Source organism: Megalobrama amblycephala, linkage group LG5, assembly GCF_018812025.1.
Source record: "Megalobrama amblycephala isolate DHTTF-2021 linkage group LG5, ASM1881202v1, whole genome shotgun sequence".
In the NCBI taxonomy this organism is placed as follows: Eukaryota; Metazoa; Chordata; class Actinopteri; order Cypriniformes; family Xenocyprididae; genus Megalobrama; species Megalobrama amblycephala.
In genome coordinates, this window is record NC_063048.1 from 17359137 (window position 1) to 17374476 (window position 15340).

General features: G+C 36.6%; 1 protein-coding gene across 1 annotated transcript in view; it reads left to right on the forward strand.

Annotated features, from left to right (window-relative positions):
• smyd3 (SET and MYND domain containing 3) overlaps window positions 1-15340 on the forward strand; it is a 240256-nt gene that overhangs the window by 175415 nt on the left and 49501 nt on the right. The window contains exon 6 of the mRNA XM_048190903.1: window positions 4239-4306. Coding sequence (XP_048046860.1) covers window positions 4239-4306 — 68 coding nt within the window. The remainder of the gene's footprint in view (window positions 1-4238; window positions 4307-15340) is intronic.

Sequence of the window (15340 nt, forward strand, 5' to 3'; positions counted from 1 at the left end):
ATGATACTATTTTTCCAGTGTATTTAAATTGATTTGCATTAGCTCTTCATTGGGAATGAGGTGATGTTTGCAATCCATTGGGTCAAACTCTGGGTCAGTATGCTTGTGGTGGGTATGGATATTATAATGCAGCCTCAACAATTTCAATAGATTGTTCTTCTTAATCATCTGGTGCTCTTCGGTCATTTTTGACTGGAATTTTTTGTTTTTTTTTAGAAAAAAATGGTATGAAAGAATGGTATGAAACTTGGTAAAGATTTTTGGCACTTGCTGAACACACACAAATAAAAAAAAATCATAGACATGATTAGAAAAGGTTAAATGGTACTGAATAAAAGAGTCACACTTTCTATTGCTTGCAGTCAAAAATGACCGCATTGGATATGAATGGGTAATGGGAAACGAATTTCATCTAGTGGAAACGTTTGGTTCTGCGCCCAAACAAAATCTTACTGAAAGCTCATATTTTGAGATATCAGGCTCAAATTTGGAACACAACTTTAGATTTATGGCTTTGATTTTCTTGCTTGTTTTGGAAAATATATATTTAAAGGTCCCGTTCTTCGTGATCCCATGTTTCAAACTTTAGTTAGTGTGTAATGTTGTTGTTAGAGTATAAATAAAATCTGTAAAATTTTAAAGCTCAAAGTTCAATGCCAAGCGAGATATTTTATTTAACAGAAGTCGCCTACATCGAACGGCCAGTTTGGACTACATCCCTCTACTTCCTTCTTTAATGACGTCACTAAAACAGTTTTTTGACTAACCTCCGCCCACAGGAATACACAAGAGTTGCGTTTGTAGAGTGTGTTTGTCGCCATGTCGTCGAAACGCTGTTATTTTCATCCCACAGTCCAATCACCGGGTCTGATTCCGGCTCAAATTGATAGGGTAAAATTAAAGACATGTTTACAATAACACTGAGCGCGTGCATCTCCACGTTATGGTAAGAGGCGTGACTTTTCCGGGCAAGGTTCGCTCAGAGCTGTCGAATTACAACACAGGAACCGCTGGCACAATCAGAACTCGTTACGTATTTCTGAAGGAGGGACTTCATAGAACAAGGAAGTCATCAGCCCGTTTTTATGACAGTGGAAACAGCGGTATACAGATAAGTAAATTATGTGAAAAATACTGTGTTTTTTTTACACGCGAAACATGAACACATGTTATATTGCACACTATAAACACAATCAAAGCTTCAAAAAACCACGAAAAACGGGACCTTTAATATATAACAATTGAAAATAGTATTTTTCTGCATTTTTCATAACAATAAACGTAATATTCGATAACTTTTTTTTTTAGATTCACTTTTTTTAAAAAGGGACCAAACTGAAGTGCGCGCTCCAAAGCCTACAAGATTTATAACAGTTTAAGTTGGAAATTTCTTTTTCAGATCTATGCTCAAAAAGTGAATAAATGGATTAAAACTACTGCATAAATATAATTTATTACCATAAAATCCCCTAAAAATACAAGATTAAATAAAAAACATTATCAAACTAAAACATAGTACATTTATTTCATTGAAATAAATAATAATAATAATAAAAAATCTGTCATATTTGACCAATATGCAAAGAGCACAAGATGGTTCACCAAAACATTTACTCATCCTCATGACATTCCAATCTAAATATACTCCCCTTTTTATGCATTTTTATACAGTATTATAGTATTTTTTTTTAATCAGCTTTTATTTTTGTATATTCAATTTTAATTTTAGTTCAAGTTTTTGTTTAATGTTGGTATTTGCTTTTATCATTTGTATTGATTTTTGTTGTTTTATGAAAATTTCTACATGGCTTTAATTTATTTTTATTTCAGTTTTAGTAATTTTAGAACTTTAAATTAAACATTTTATTTTAGTTAGTGTCTAAGGCAACATTTATTTTTTTTAATTTAAAATTTAAACTAACATTTAAGTTTTTAATGTAATAAATGTATTATTTGTTTTATTACATTTTATTACATTTTTTTGTGTTTTTTTTTTTTTTACAAAAAACATTTTGAATAGTTTTAGTTTTAGCTTTGGTTAACAATAACAACGCTGGTCTCAAATCTCAATTATGTTTGCACACATTAAAGGGTTAGTTCACCCAAAAATGAAAATGATGTCATTAATGACTCACCCTCATGTCGTTCCAAACCCGTAAGACCTCCATTCATCTTCGGAACACATTTTAAGATATTTTAGATTTAGTCCGAGAGCTTTCTGTCCCTCCATTGAAAATGTATGTACGGTATACTGTCCATGTCCAGAAAGGTAATAAAAACATCATCAAAGTAGTCCATGTGACATCAGTGGGTTAGTTAGAAGTTTTTGAAGCATCTAAAATACATTTTGGTCCAAATATAACAAAAACTACGACTTTATTCAGCATTGTATTCTCTACCAGGTCTGTTGTCAATCCGGGTTCACGACTCAGAGTCAACAGTGACGCTTCTGATGTAAGACGCTGCTGACGTGTTATCCGGTGCGCCAGAGCTTTGTTTACAGTCTGAGGGAGACGCACGCTGTATTCAAGCTATTCTACATTGTTTGTATTTTGGTATTGCTATAGTTTTTAAAATTTTTTAAAAGTCGCGGATGTCCTAATCGCCAAAAACAATGACGTAAAAGTGCATTACCAACGCCGACAGATGAAAGGATTCAATGGAATCAATTCAATGGAATCAATTCAATGGAAAGGATTCCGGAAGAGAAGACAATGCTGAATAAAGTCGTAGTTTTTGTTATTTTTGAACCAAAATGTATTTTCGATGCTTCAAAAACTTCTAACTAACCCACTGATGTCACATGGACTACTTTGATGATGTTTTTATTACCTTTCTGGACATGGACAGTATACCGTACATACATTTTCAATGGAGGGACAGAAAGCTCTCGGACTAAATCTAAAATATCTTAAAATGTGTTCCGAAGATGAATGGAGGTCTTACGGGTTTGGAACGACATGAGGGTGAGTCATTAATGACATAATTTTTATTTTTGGGTGAACTAACCCTTTAAACTTGCTGATTCAAGATGTGTCATGTCAGGTGCTGATGTCATCAAACTTGCGGGCTTGTGACCGAATTTCATTGACGTCAAATAACATTGCAACTAATTTTAAGCAGACATGTGAATGATATTTGAGAATTATGACATAAGTGAAGATTTTCAGGAAATTATTTAAATTTCGACAGTGTTTTATGTATAATGCAAAGGTATTCATAATGTACATTATAATGCATTATATCTTTTTATGAATAATTGTAACCAAAGTTAAAATGCATTATAAAATTTGCAGATTCCCTGTTATTGTTTGAACTCAAAATCCTGCCTAATTATACGGGGGCTTAAGACCAATTAGATGACTAGTTGACTTTGAAAGTATGTAGTTGTTTTACACATCCCTAGTTCAAATTCACTTTCATTATATGAAACAAGCAGAAACAAGACATCGTTGAAAACATCTCCTGTGTAGAAGAAAGAAAGTCACAGAAGAATAGGGTGAGCTTTCATTTTTGGGATCTTTCCCTTTAAGAGTGTATACGTATTAAACTATAATTTATTTAAACATCCAGTGGCTTTTTTGACCCCGTAGCACAATTGATTTGGTTCATTTTTGGATGCATTTTCTCTGTTAATAATTGATTCTGTTGTGAAATGTACCTGCAATCACACACTGCTGTGTTTGCCGTGTCAACAACGCTCACGCTGTCTATTTATGACTATGTTCTGTTTGCTTTTCTCCTTCCGCACATCACTCATCTATCCCGCAGAGCTCCAATCTAAAAACCCATCAGAATTGCCTGCTGCCGTCCTCCACTCTCTCGTTTTGGGTTGCCGTGCCTCGTTACGGACGAGAGATGGACTCTGTCCAGCTTCAGTTCTGCAGTGTACCATCCCTGCGGCAATCAGACCATCAGTCAGCAGCCAAACAAACAAACATGTACTCTCACTCAATGAACCCCTTGTGCTCTTCCATGTGGGGATTGATAGTGAACATCTGGGATCTGGTCGAAATCAGTGTAACTTATTCAAGTCTGGTATCACCAAATCATGAGTTAATTTAGATTTGCATAAGCTTTTTTTGGCGGGCCGCATAATTTCGTTCTTACTGGGAGGAAAAAAGACACAAATACTCAAATTAACAACAGAGAACTAATGATGAGAGGAGAATATTATCATTATGTCCTCACTGAGATGCTGTGATGTCTTAACGTCTTTTTTTCATGTTTTTACACAGGTGACCTGCAACTGTTTCAGCATCAGTGATGGAGAGCTGCAGGACCTGGGGGTGGGGCTTTACCCCAGGTGAGTGACATCCCAGCATGCTTTGCACTGAACATAGAACAATTGTGCGCATTATTAGAGTTGCTTGCTACAAAAAGCATCACTGTTTATATTCATATTTAGGGTTTGTGGTAAAAAAAAAAAAAAATCTGTCATAAAAATTAATAATTATTGCATAAAATTAAAAATACTAAATATTATGACATAAAATTAAACATTTAATTGCTCTTAAGTTAGTATTGCATAAAATTATTGAATTAAAATATATAAAATGTTAATATATTTAAAAATATGATGATATTACACCAGGTGAGTGACATGAGGGACATCCCAGCATGCTTTGCACTGAACATAGAACAATTGTGGACATTATTAGTGCTACTTGCTAAGAAAAGCATACTTAGGTTTAGTCATAAAATAATCCATCAACAATATTAATTATTCTATAATATTAAAAAAAAAAAAAAAAACTTTTTACATCATAATTAAAGATTATTTGCACTTAAAAATAAATGAAAAGTATTGCATAAAATTATTCATAATTAAAATATACAAAATATTATTATATTTAAAATACAATGACATTAATAAGTGACATAAGAGACATCCATCCCAGCATGCTTTGCACTGAACAAATGTGGAAAAAATGGAAATTATTAGTGGTAATTGCTAAGAAAAGTGTCACTATTAATGTTGTTCAAACTTAGGGTTAGTGATGAAATACAGTTATTAATTATTAAGTGTTCTTTGAAATGATTATTACAAAAATAATAAAGAAAACAAAAAATATAAAAAAAAATATTACATAAAATGACAAATTAAATCACATTTAAAAATTAATTTAAAATTAGTTGACAATTTCCACCACAAGAAAACTCATTAATAACGTTTTTTGTTGTTGTTGTCGTTGTTTTTCAAATGCTAGCTTATTTGTTCATTAAGGAGACATCAGTTTCAGTAAAAATCATGCTTGAGATGAAATATGGAACATGAACTTCAGAAAATACTAACATTAATTGTCTTAGATTTACCCATAATGCTCTTGTGTTTCAGTCAGTTTGGGACACTGTTCTTATTTTCAAGCTAAAAGTGCCAGCAGATTTGTGTGACAGAAAACATGTTTGCATTATTAGCTCTGCAGTCATAAAGAGGGATTCTGACATGAGTTAGGATTACATGCTACGATTTGCTCTCTGCTACTGAACATGCCTCAGGGAAGCTCCCGTTCACACACACACGAAGGGGCTGAACCAAAAGCAGCACAAGAAATGGGAATAATTACGCATAAACAGACATTTGGCTTTCAATGTGACTAAATTACAACTTGCCGAGACATTGTGAGCCCTGAAGTAGAGGGGATTTCCTCTGCAAATTGCTTTGTGCATGAAGACTTGGACTGAATCCTCTTGGCTGAAATGCATCTCACAAGAACCACACTGGTGCTGAAAAACACATTTTGAAACTTTCAAATGGAGCACAACTTGTTTAGTATTGTTATTTTACAAATGTGTGATGCTATAGTGTATGCAATGCATGCAAAATCACCATAGATTTCACATTAGCTAAAGTACAACATAGCCGACCGTATATTTTGCTGTAGGAGTGTTTGTTAGGTCTGTCTTACAAATAATGACAGGAACTGTCTCTGTGCTATCTTCCTCCTCTCTCTCTCTCTCTCTCTCTCTCTCCTCTTTCTCTCTCGTCTGTTTGTAGAGGGTGATAGTAATTAAAATGTGACAGGCCAGTGTCAGTGCGCCAGTGCCGTCACGCTCCCTTTGAGGCGGTGACAGGGCCGAGACCTAGAGATGAACTGCTCTTAAATTACACTTTTATCAGTTCTGACGTCTTTCATAATTAATCTTCCTGCCCACAATTGTCACCAAGTGCCGTTTTCTTTTTCACCTACAGAAGAGCTCTAGATGGGGTCATGATAGTACGGTGGAATTTCCCATTTCTAAAGGCCTATTGAAATACAGCTCAGTTGTGTTTCTTCAAGGTGACATGGAATGACATTCAAAAAGCATTTACTTTCCGTGCTGTTGCATATTTCGGTACTAAGATTTAAAAAATGCGAGTATACCAGCATTTCCCCCTAGCATTACTCCTAGCACTGTTGAACTGATTCTTAAACACCTCTGATTGGCCATTGTGTTCACATGCTCAACAGATATGTCTGTGATTGACTACAATGATCAATGCACGGGAGCGTTTGAAAGCACATGGAAGGCAGGTCCGCTGAGAGATGCCTGCTTTCAAATGCTCACGTGTGTATCAGTGTAAGCGCTCAGTAAAGAGTGAAAGTGACGTGACAAGTACGGTGTCCCATACCACCCATCCAAGCGCACACATATTTCTTCAAGGAGAGGGTCTATAGATAGGTAAATGTATGTTTTTTTAAGAACAAAAATAAGCTAATGCAATTTGTATATATTAATACGACCGGAGACGACAGAGAATCGTGCAAAGAACATCAGCTTTTCTTTATGCTCTGATAGCAAGACCACGCCAAACTTGTCTGTGTGTATATAAAAGATTGTACTTGTAGAAGACTGGCAATATATCTAGGTAGTGCTGTGCTACCAATATTTGTTTTCTCTACTTGGTTGAACAATGAATAGTGCATCCATTTATAAACCATAACAGGGTGTTTTATTCCTGTCTATTTTTATACATGAAATGTGACATGCGCTGTCAGTTTCTCTTCTACCTAATGCGAGAGCATATTGTGGTGTGTTTAAGTCCTCAGCCGTGGCGGCTCCAGTGTAACACTTCTTCTCTGGCTGGATGTGAACCAGCGGTTTTTGTGCTAATCCCTGTGGTTGTGTCTGGAGCTCACGGGAGGATTTGTGCTGTCAGACGTCCTCCATGGCCAGGACTCCATGCTGACACTTGCGGCCCCATCTGGGCACTGTTATCAGGGGAAGAGAGTGTATCCATAGTGCCCAAATTAAGCTCCAGTAAACCTGTGGCCGGCAGTCTGTTGTGCTGTGACCTAACAAAACACAGCAGCAGAAATCCTTAAAGTTTTACATACGCCCTACCGCATGCAGCCATTGTCATCCGTGAAACCGAGGAGAGTTTGTGACTATTTGTTTCCAACCTTAACACCCCATTCAGGCCTTGGAAATAGTGAGGGATAATTGGGTGTTTATTCAGCTACAGGCAATTTTGTGTCCCAGGAGTTTATTAAAAATAGCAAAACTGTTAAAACTAACTAGATAACTTTCTTTGTATTCTGTTAAATTATCATGTAATCTCAATTTATATTTTTAATAGTGGAAATTTAGCTAGCTATAACTCAGAAAATGCTATTTGGTAACACAATGCTTTGATAAAATTAACATAGCTTAGCAATTGCTAAAAGACTACGGCAAAATAGAAAATGTATCATATACCTGTTCTCAGACTAAGCTTAAGCTCCACTCCTCACCATGATGGTAACCCCTAAAAAAAACCCACAGAACAGAAACTCTTCTAAATTTGGATATTGAAGCATTAAACACTGCTAAATCCCCCACTTAACATTAATCTTGCACAAAAAAAAAAATAACACTTAATTTTAGCATTTATTCTCCCTTTTGTGTATCATGGCAAAGCATGCTGGGAAATAGAAATCCCAGCCCCGTTTCAGGTAAATTTACGTTTGTCTAAATTAAAAGAAATAAGTTCATAAAACTCAAAACAATGAAGCAATTCAGATAACTTAATATGTGTCAGTTTCGTGAACTCAAAAGAAAAATACAATTCTAAATACTCATAAAAGTACATTTTATTGAACTAATTTGTTTAATTTGAGTTTGCCCTACTCAAACCAATTAATTATTTTGAGCGTTAGGGTTTACAGTGTTCCAAAAATGTTGAAAATGTCATTTCCACCACTGTAATTTGCATTACGAAATGTTTTTAAACACAATATATATTTGAATTGTGATTGTAATGACACTGGTGGAAATTACGGAAGAGGATTAGGGCCAAGCAATAATAAAAAAAATAAAACCATCTCGAGATTAAAGTTGTTAAATTTCGAGAAAAAAAGTCAAGATAAAATGTTAAGAATAAACTCGTTAAATTACGAGAAAAAAACTCGTTAAATTTCGAGAAAAAAGTCGAGATAAAACGTTGAGAATAAAGTCATTAAATTACGAGAAAAAAGTCGTTAAATTACGAGAAAATATTCGTTAAATTATGAGAAAAATGTTGTTACATTTCGAGAAAGAAGTCGAGATAAAATGTTGAGAATAAAGTCATTAAATTATGAGAAAAAAAATTTTAAATTACGAGAACAAATTCGTTAAATTACGAATTTGTTCTTATAATTTAACGACTTTTTTCTCGTAATTTAACGACTTTATTCTCATAATTTAATGAGTTGATTCTCAACATTTTATCTCGACTTTTTTCTCGAAATTTAACGACATTTTTCTCATAATTTAACGAATTTGTTCTCGTAATGTAACGACTTTTTTCTCGTAATTTAATGATTTTATTCTCATAATTTAATGAGTTTATTCTCAACATTTTATCTCGACTTTTTTCTCGTAATTTTACGACATTTTTCTCATAATTTAACGAATTTGTTCTCGTAATTTAACGACTTTTTTCTCGTAATTTAATGAGTTTATTCTCAACATTTTATTTAGACTTTTTTCTTGAAATTTAACTGATAAATGACAAGGCATATATAAACACTGTTAGTAATTAAACTAGTCTGAGTGTGTTTTAAGAGAGTTTATAAAAGTCCACATGCAGGGCCAGAAGTAGTTAGCTTTAAGTGGGTGATGTTGACATCATATCCTTGTATCAGTTGCGTCAGTCTCCGCTGTTATGAAAATGCAGTAAATTGAGCTGTATTCAGGTGTGAGGGTGTGCCAGGAACAGCTTTCCTTTCTGTTCCGCCACGGTTAATGGCTACCTTCTGCACTGTTATTTGGAAACATTAATAAATGACCGCAGCGGATTGCTATTCGCCTTGTCTGTTGATGTTTCAGGCTGCTTAGCAATACCCAGGTATTATGTTTTGTTCACAGCGGAGGGAAAGAAGATGAGAGGAAATCATCCCATTGTCCTCCATATTCTCTCATTACCCAGCTCTGTTCACCATTATTTTATTTTTTCACTCGTCTTCTGTTTACAGAGCACGGTGCTTAGGGGTACGAGCACAGACTCGCTTTAATGAGATAAATTTTCTTTCGTCATTGCATAGAAACCACATGTAAAGATTGAGTTTAGGCCCGTGTGTATGTAAGTGAGGAGTGTCGGGCTCTTAGGGGCTGTTTATGGGTGAATAATCAAAAGCAAAGATTAAGGGAGGATCATTAAAGAGGTTTTCACTCAGGTTAAATAGTCTGCTTTGAGCTAAATGTCTTGTGTGTGTGCAGACAACGGCTTAGCTAACAGCTATTTTCTGACAGCACTGATAAGCTCAAATTTGGTCCATGTTTTTTTGATATGGCTTAAAGGAGACATATCTTGGAAAACAGGATTTTCTTTGCTCTTTCAATTTGCTTTGTAAGAGAATGCAACACAAAGCCCAACCCAGACCATTTATGGGAACTAAACTGCAACATTTGGTCAGTAGGAAATCAGAAATCTCAAATATAAGCAAGGCACATGGTCCAAAAGGGTTGTACCTAGTCTATTAATGAGTCATGGGTGTATTTTGGGCGTAACGTGCAATAAACTAACCAGAGTCTCATCTCCCATTCCCTTTAAAAGCCAGTTGCGTTTGCACCATGGCGGATTCACTATTTACATGGCGGAGTTTGCATGCAAAAAGACTAAACGCTTCTCCAGAGAGGAATCCTTATATTTTTAATATTTAAAAATGTGCCTCTGCGTGTCCCTGTGTGTGTAACGAGCAGAGTGTACGTGCGTTGTGCACCTGCCTATAGGTACATATTACTAATGCGCCCTATAAATAACAACAACAACAACAAAAAATACTGCGCCATTGACTTTAGACCAGGTTTTTGTTGGTCAATGGTGCAATCGTTTTCAGTTGCCTCAAAATAGCAGTACACCAACAATGTGCCTGAACACACCTCGTTTTCAGACCAGCACGCCCATGGACGAACTGATGTGCACGAGTGCATTTAAAAAACGTGGCGCTGGACTTAAAAATGATAACTGTGTCGGGCTGAAACTAGCAAAAAACGCTTGAGTACCCAGGACACTTTTCTGGGTACTCAAAGCACTTTACATATGGAAGGGGGAATCTCTTCAACCACTACCAATGTGCAGCATCCACCTGGATGATGCGACAGTAGCCATATTGCACCAGAACGCCCACCACACACCAGATTATTGATGGAGAGGAGACAGAGTGATGAAGCCAATCAGTATATTGGGATGATTAGAAGGCCATGATGGACAGAGGCTAATGGGCAAATTGGGCCCGGAAGTCGGGGTTACACCCCTACTCTTTTTTGAAGGACATCCATGGATTTTTAACAACCACAGAGAGTCAGGACCTCGGAAGGACGGTACTTTTTGACAGTATAGTGTCCCTATCACTATATTGGGGCATTAGGACCCACACAGACCACAGGGTGAGCACCCCTGCTGGCCTCACTAACACCTCTTCCAGCAGCAGCCTACTTTTCCCAGGAGGTCTCCCATCCACGTACTAACCAGGCTCAGCCCTGCTTGGCTTCAGTGGGCAACCAGTCTTGGGCTACAGGGTGATATGGCTGCTGGTGTGTGGTGTGTGCGCCGAGTGTGTGATAGGGCCCAAAGAGAGAGTGGAAAAATGTCAAATTGATGTCTGTGTTTGGTGCAAAAAATTTGACGAACATTATAAGTGAACTTATAATTTATTATTTAATAAATAAAAAACATTTATATTGTCCATTATTTAGTTTAAAAAAAAAAAAAAAAAAAAAAAAAAAAATATATATATATATATATATATATATATATATATATATATATATATATATATATATATATATATATATATATATATATATATATATATATATATATATATATATATATATATATATAATTCATTTTTAACACTCTTTCTTGAATTTAAATGATCCTCTTTCTTTTGTTTGATTTTTTTTTTTTTTTTTAGAATGTGAAAATCAAATTTTTATTAGAATGCAAATAAGCTCTCATTTGATTCTAGTTTTGATTTGATTTAATTTATTCTTTTAGAAAGTAGATGGCAGTAAATTAACAATATCCTGTAAATGAAAAGCACTGGCGTGTGAAGCTTAATAATCAGAGCTCAGAGGGTGTGGCCTGTTGCCATGGCCTTTACACAAGGCCATTTCATTGGCTAATAATCCACTTATTTATTTTGGCTAATAATGGAAAATTGTATTATTGTGGTTTTTCATGCAAAGCAATCTAATGAGAAGGAGAGCAAAATGTCTAGTTTTGAAGTTTTAAAATTCAGATATGTATATCTAGAACCAGCCTCCCTGTGTGGGCCATTAAACTGGCACGGCTTTCATATTCAACATCCATGGGAAACATTTCGCGTCTATGAATATGAGCCTCTGGGATTACAGTGAACAAACAAAACCAGAAAGGCAGATGCCGAAATTGCTGTTTAGATATGAGCTATGAAGTTTTCAGATCGGATGTGAGACCAAGGCAGAATCAAGTCTTCAGACAATGTTGTCGAAGTCTCAGAGAAATGATAATGACGCAGAAAGGTTGTCCCGTGAGAGCGAGGCCTGTCTGTTTACCGTCGGCTGGGTGGGCCGACTCTAAGCCGGCTTTATACACTGTTCTTAGGCAATGTTTAATCTTCCCCAGACCATGACAAACAGAAGTAATTTGTTGCTCTGTTTTTTTGAATGACTTCCGACGCATTAGCAGAAGCCAGGAAGAGCAGGACAGCATGTATTCTTGTCTACATATAAAGGATAATTGTGCTTTCGTGCTTGGTTTGTAATTGCTGTGTTCTGTCATGCTTGTGTGAATGTAAATACATGCATTCAGCTCGCTATCTCCTAAAATCGTACCACAAGGGAGTACTAGCTGACACGAAGGCCCTGTTTACACCTCGTATTAAGATGCGTTTTGGTCGATCGGATCACAAGTGGATGAGGCAGACACATACCTGTTTACACCTGGTGTTTTAATCCGTCTCTTTTGTCCACTTTCAACCACTTTTGTCCTGATTTCTTCGAGGGGAGGGTTTATGAGTGGGTAAATTTATGGGCTTTTTCAGATCTTTTGATCTAATGGATAAAATAAGCTTGCGCAATTTACATATGAATGCACACAGTAATGACAAAAAGACATACGGAGAGCAGCAGCAGCTTTCATTTCTGCTCTGATACTGATGCCACAATACAACAGCGAAAGCTGTGAAATGGTGAGAATGATGAGCGAACATTGTGGTTGGTACGTTTTTCATCTTCAAACCAAACTTGGGTCTTCAGCTGACAAAGTTTAAGTCCCGTCTGGCTAGTCTCAGCCTCAGACGTCATGCCCACGGACCATTGGCTGAACCTCTGATGCATGTGGCACGCTTAACTGGAAACACTTGAGGAGTTTTGAAGTCGTCATCTGGTTGGTTGAAATCTACAGGATGTGTTGCGTTCTTTAACGGTCCGCCTGGAAACAAATGCCGTGACGCCAAACCCCCTCGCAGAAGAAGAACACTGTCATTTTTACAACTGTGACAATGAGCGCTTACCAGGATCAAATAAACGCTGGATTTTCAAAAGTATGTGAAGTTTGCGGCTCCATTGTTGCAGTAGACTTGATCATTAAATTAATATTTTACCCACATATGGACATTTTGTCATTATTTACGGACTCTCATGTTGTTTTGAACCTTTTATGTTATTTTTTTTGTATTTCAATTAGAGCTCTGTATTAAGACTTTTTCTCATTTTTTGGAACTTGGAATTATAAATCACTGTACATTTTCTGTGGAATAGGTCTATAAAATAACTACTTTTGTGTTCCACAGAGGAATTTTATATATATATATAAAACTGGGTTTTATATACAGTGGGTATGGAAAGTATCCTCTTAAATTTTTCACTCTTTGTTATATTGCAGCCATTTGCTAAAATCATTTAAGTTTATTTTTTTTCCTCATAAATGTACACACAGCACCCCATATTGACAGAAAAACACAGAATTGTTGACATTTTTGCAGATTTATTAAAAAAGAAAAACTGAAATATCACATGGTCCTAAGTATTCAGACCCTTTGCTGTGACACTCATATATTTAACTCAGGTGCTGTCCATTTCTTCTGATCATCCTTGAGATGGTTCTACACCTTCATTTGAGTTCAGATGTGTTTGATTATACTGATTGATTAGGAAAGCCACACACCTGTCTATATAAGACCTTACAGCTCACAGTGCATGTCAGAGCAAATGAGAATCATGAGGTCAAAGGAACTGCCTGAAGAGCTCAGAGACAGAATTGTGGCAAGGCACAGATCTGGCCAAGGTTACAAAAAAAAATTCTGCTGCACTTAAGGTTCCTAAGAGCACAGTGGCCTCCATAATCCTTAAATGGAAGACGCTTGGGACGACCAGAACCCTTCCTACAGTTGGCCATCTGGCCAAACTGAGCTATCGGGGGAGAAGAGCTTTGGTGAGAGAGGTAAAGAAGAACCCAAAGATCACTGTGGCTGAGCTCCAGAGATGCAGTCGGGAGATAGGAGAAAGTTGTAGAAAGTCAACCATCACTGCAGCCCTCCACCAGTCGGGGCTTTATGGCAGAGTGGCCCGACGGAAGCCTCTCCTCAGTGCAAAACACATGAAAGCCCGCATGGAGTTTGCTAAAAAACACCTGAAGCACTCCAAGATGGTGAGAAATAATATTCTCTGGTCTGATGAGACCAAGACAGAACCAGGCACTGCTCATCACCTGTCCAATACAGTCCCAACAGTGAAGCATGGTGGTGGCAGCATCATGCTGTGGGGGTGTTTTTCAGCTGCAGGGACAGGACGACTGGTTGCAATCGAGGGAAAGATGAATGTTGCCAAGTACAGGGATATCCTGGACGAAAACCTTCTCCAGAGTGCTCAGGACCTCAGACTGGGCTGAAGGTTTACCTTCCAACAAGACAATGACCCTAAGCACACAGCTAAAATAATGAAGGAGTGGCTTCACAACAACTCCGTGACTGTTCTTGAATGGCCCAGCCAGAGCCCTGACTTAAACCCAATTGAGCATCTCTGGAGAGACCTAAAAATGGCTGTCCACCAACGTTTACCATCCAACCTGACAGAACTGGAGAGGATCTGCAAGGAAATAAATCTGCAAAAATGTCAACAATTCTGTGTTTTTCTGTCAATATGGGGTGCTGTGTGTACATTGAGGAAAAAAAATGAACTTAAATGATTTTAGCAAATGGCTGCAATATAACAAAGAGTGAAAAATTTAAGGGGGTCTGAATACTTTCCATACCCACTGTATATGAGTAATTATATATAATAATATTTATTAATACTACTGGTTGGCCCAGAAGCATGTTTGTAAAGTCAAAAATATCAATGGGACGTCAGCATCCAAATAGGTCGCTAAGAGCGTCGGCAGTGATGATCTCACCGTCAGCGCAGGCAGCGAGGGTCTTGAAAAGATCATCAGTGTCACATCAGTGTCGTTTCATTGCTGTCATTCTCGCCTTGTCGCTTTGGGTTTTTTCCTTGCCGGAAAGGCAGCAAGTTACATCATATCACATTCAAGAGGACACATGTCCCGCTGACAAACGTGTCAGCTTTCTTGTTTTCTGTGTCTCCAACATGTTTCTTTAGTTAATTAATTAGTGATGCCTGATTTATGTTCCATTATTTAGCAGTTACTGTCCTTGTGCATTATTTATTTAGATTCAAGAGAAAGAAATGAGGCAATGAGGGATTTGCAGTTTGATTTCAGTGTTTAATGAACAAAAATGTGTCATTTAGAGAGAAATAATTAGATTTTTTTATGAGTTTGTACAAGTTTTCCTGTGTATTTTGACAGACTGAATGAACTAAATTCACCACCTTTGGGTCTCATTTGTCAGATCAGTATAGATTTGTGCATAGAACAGACAAACGAAAATTAAATCACATATGAATAAAT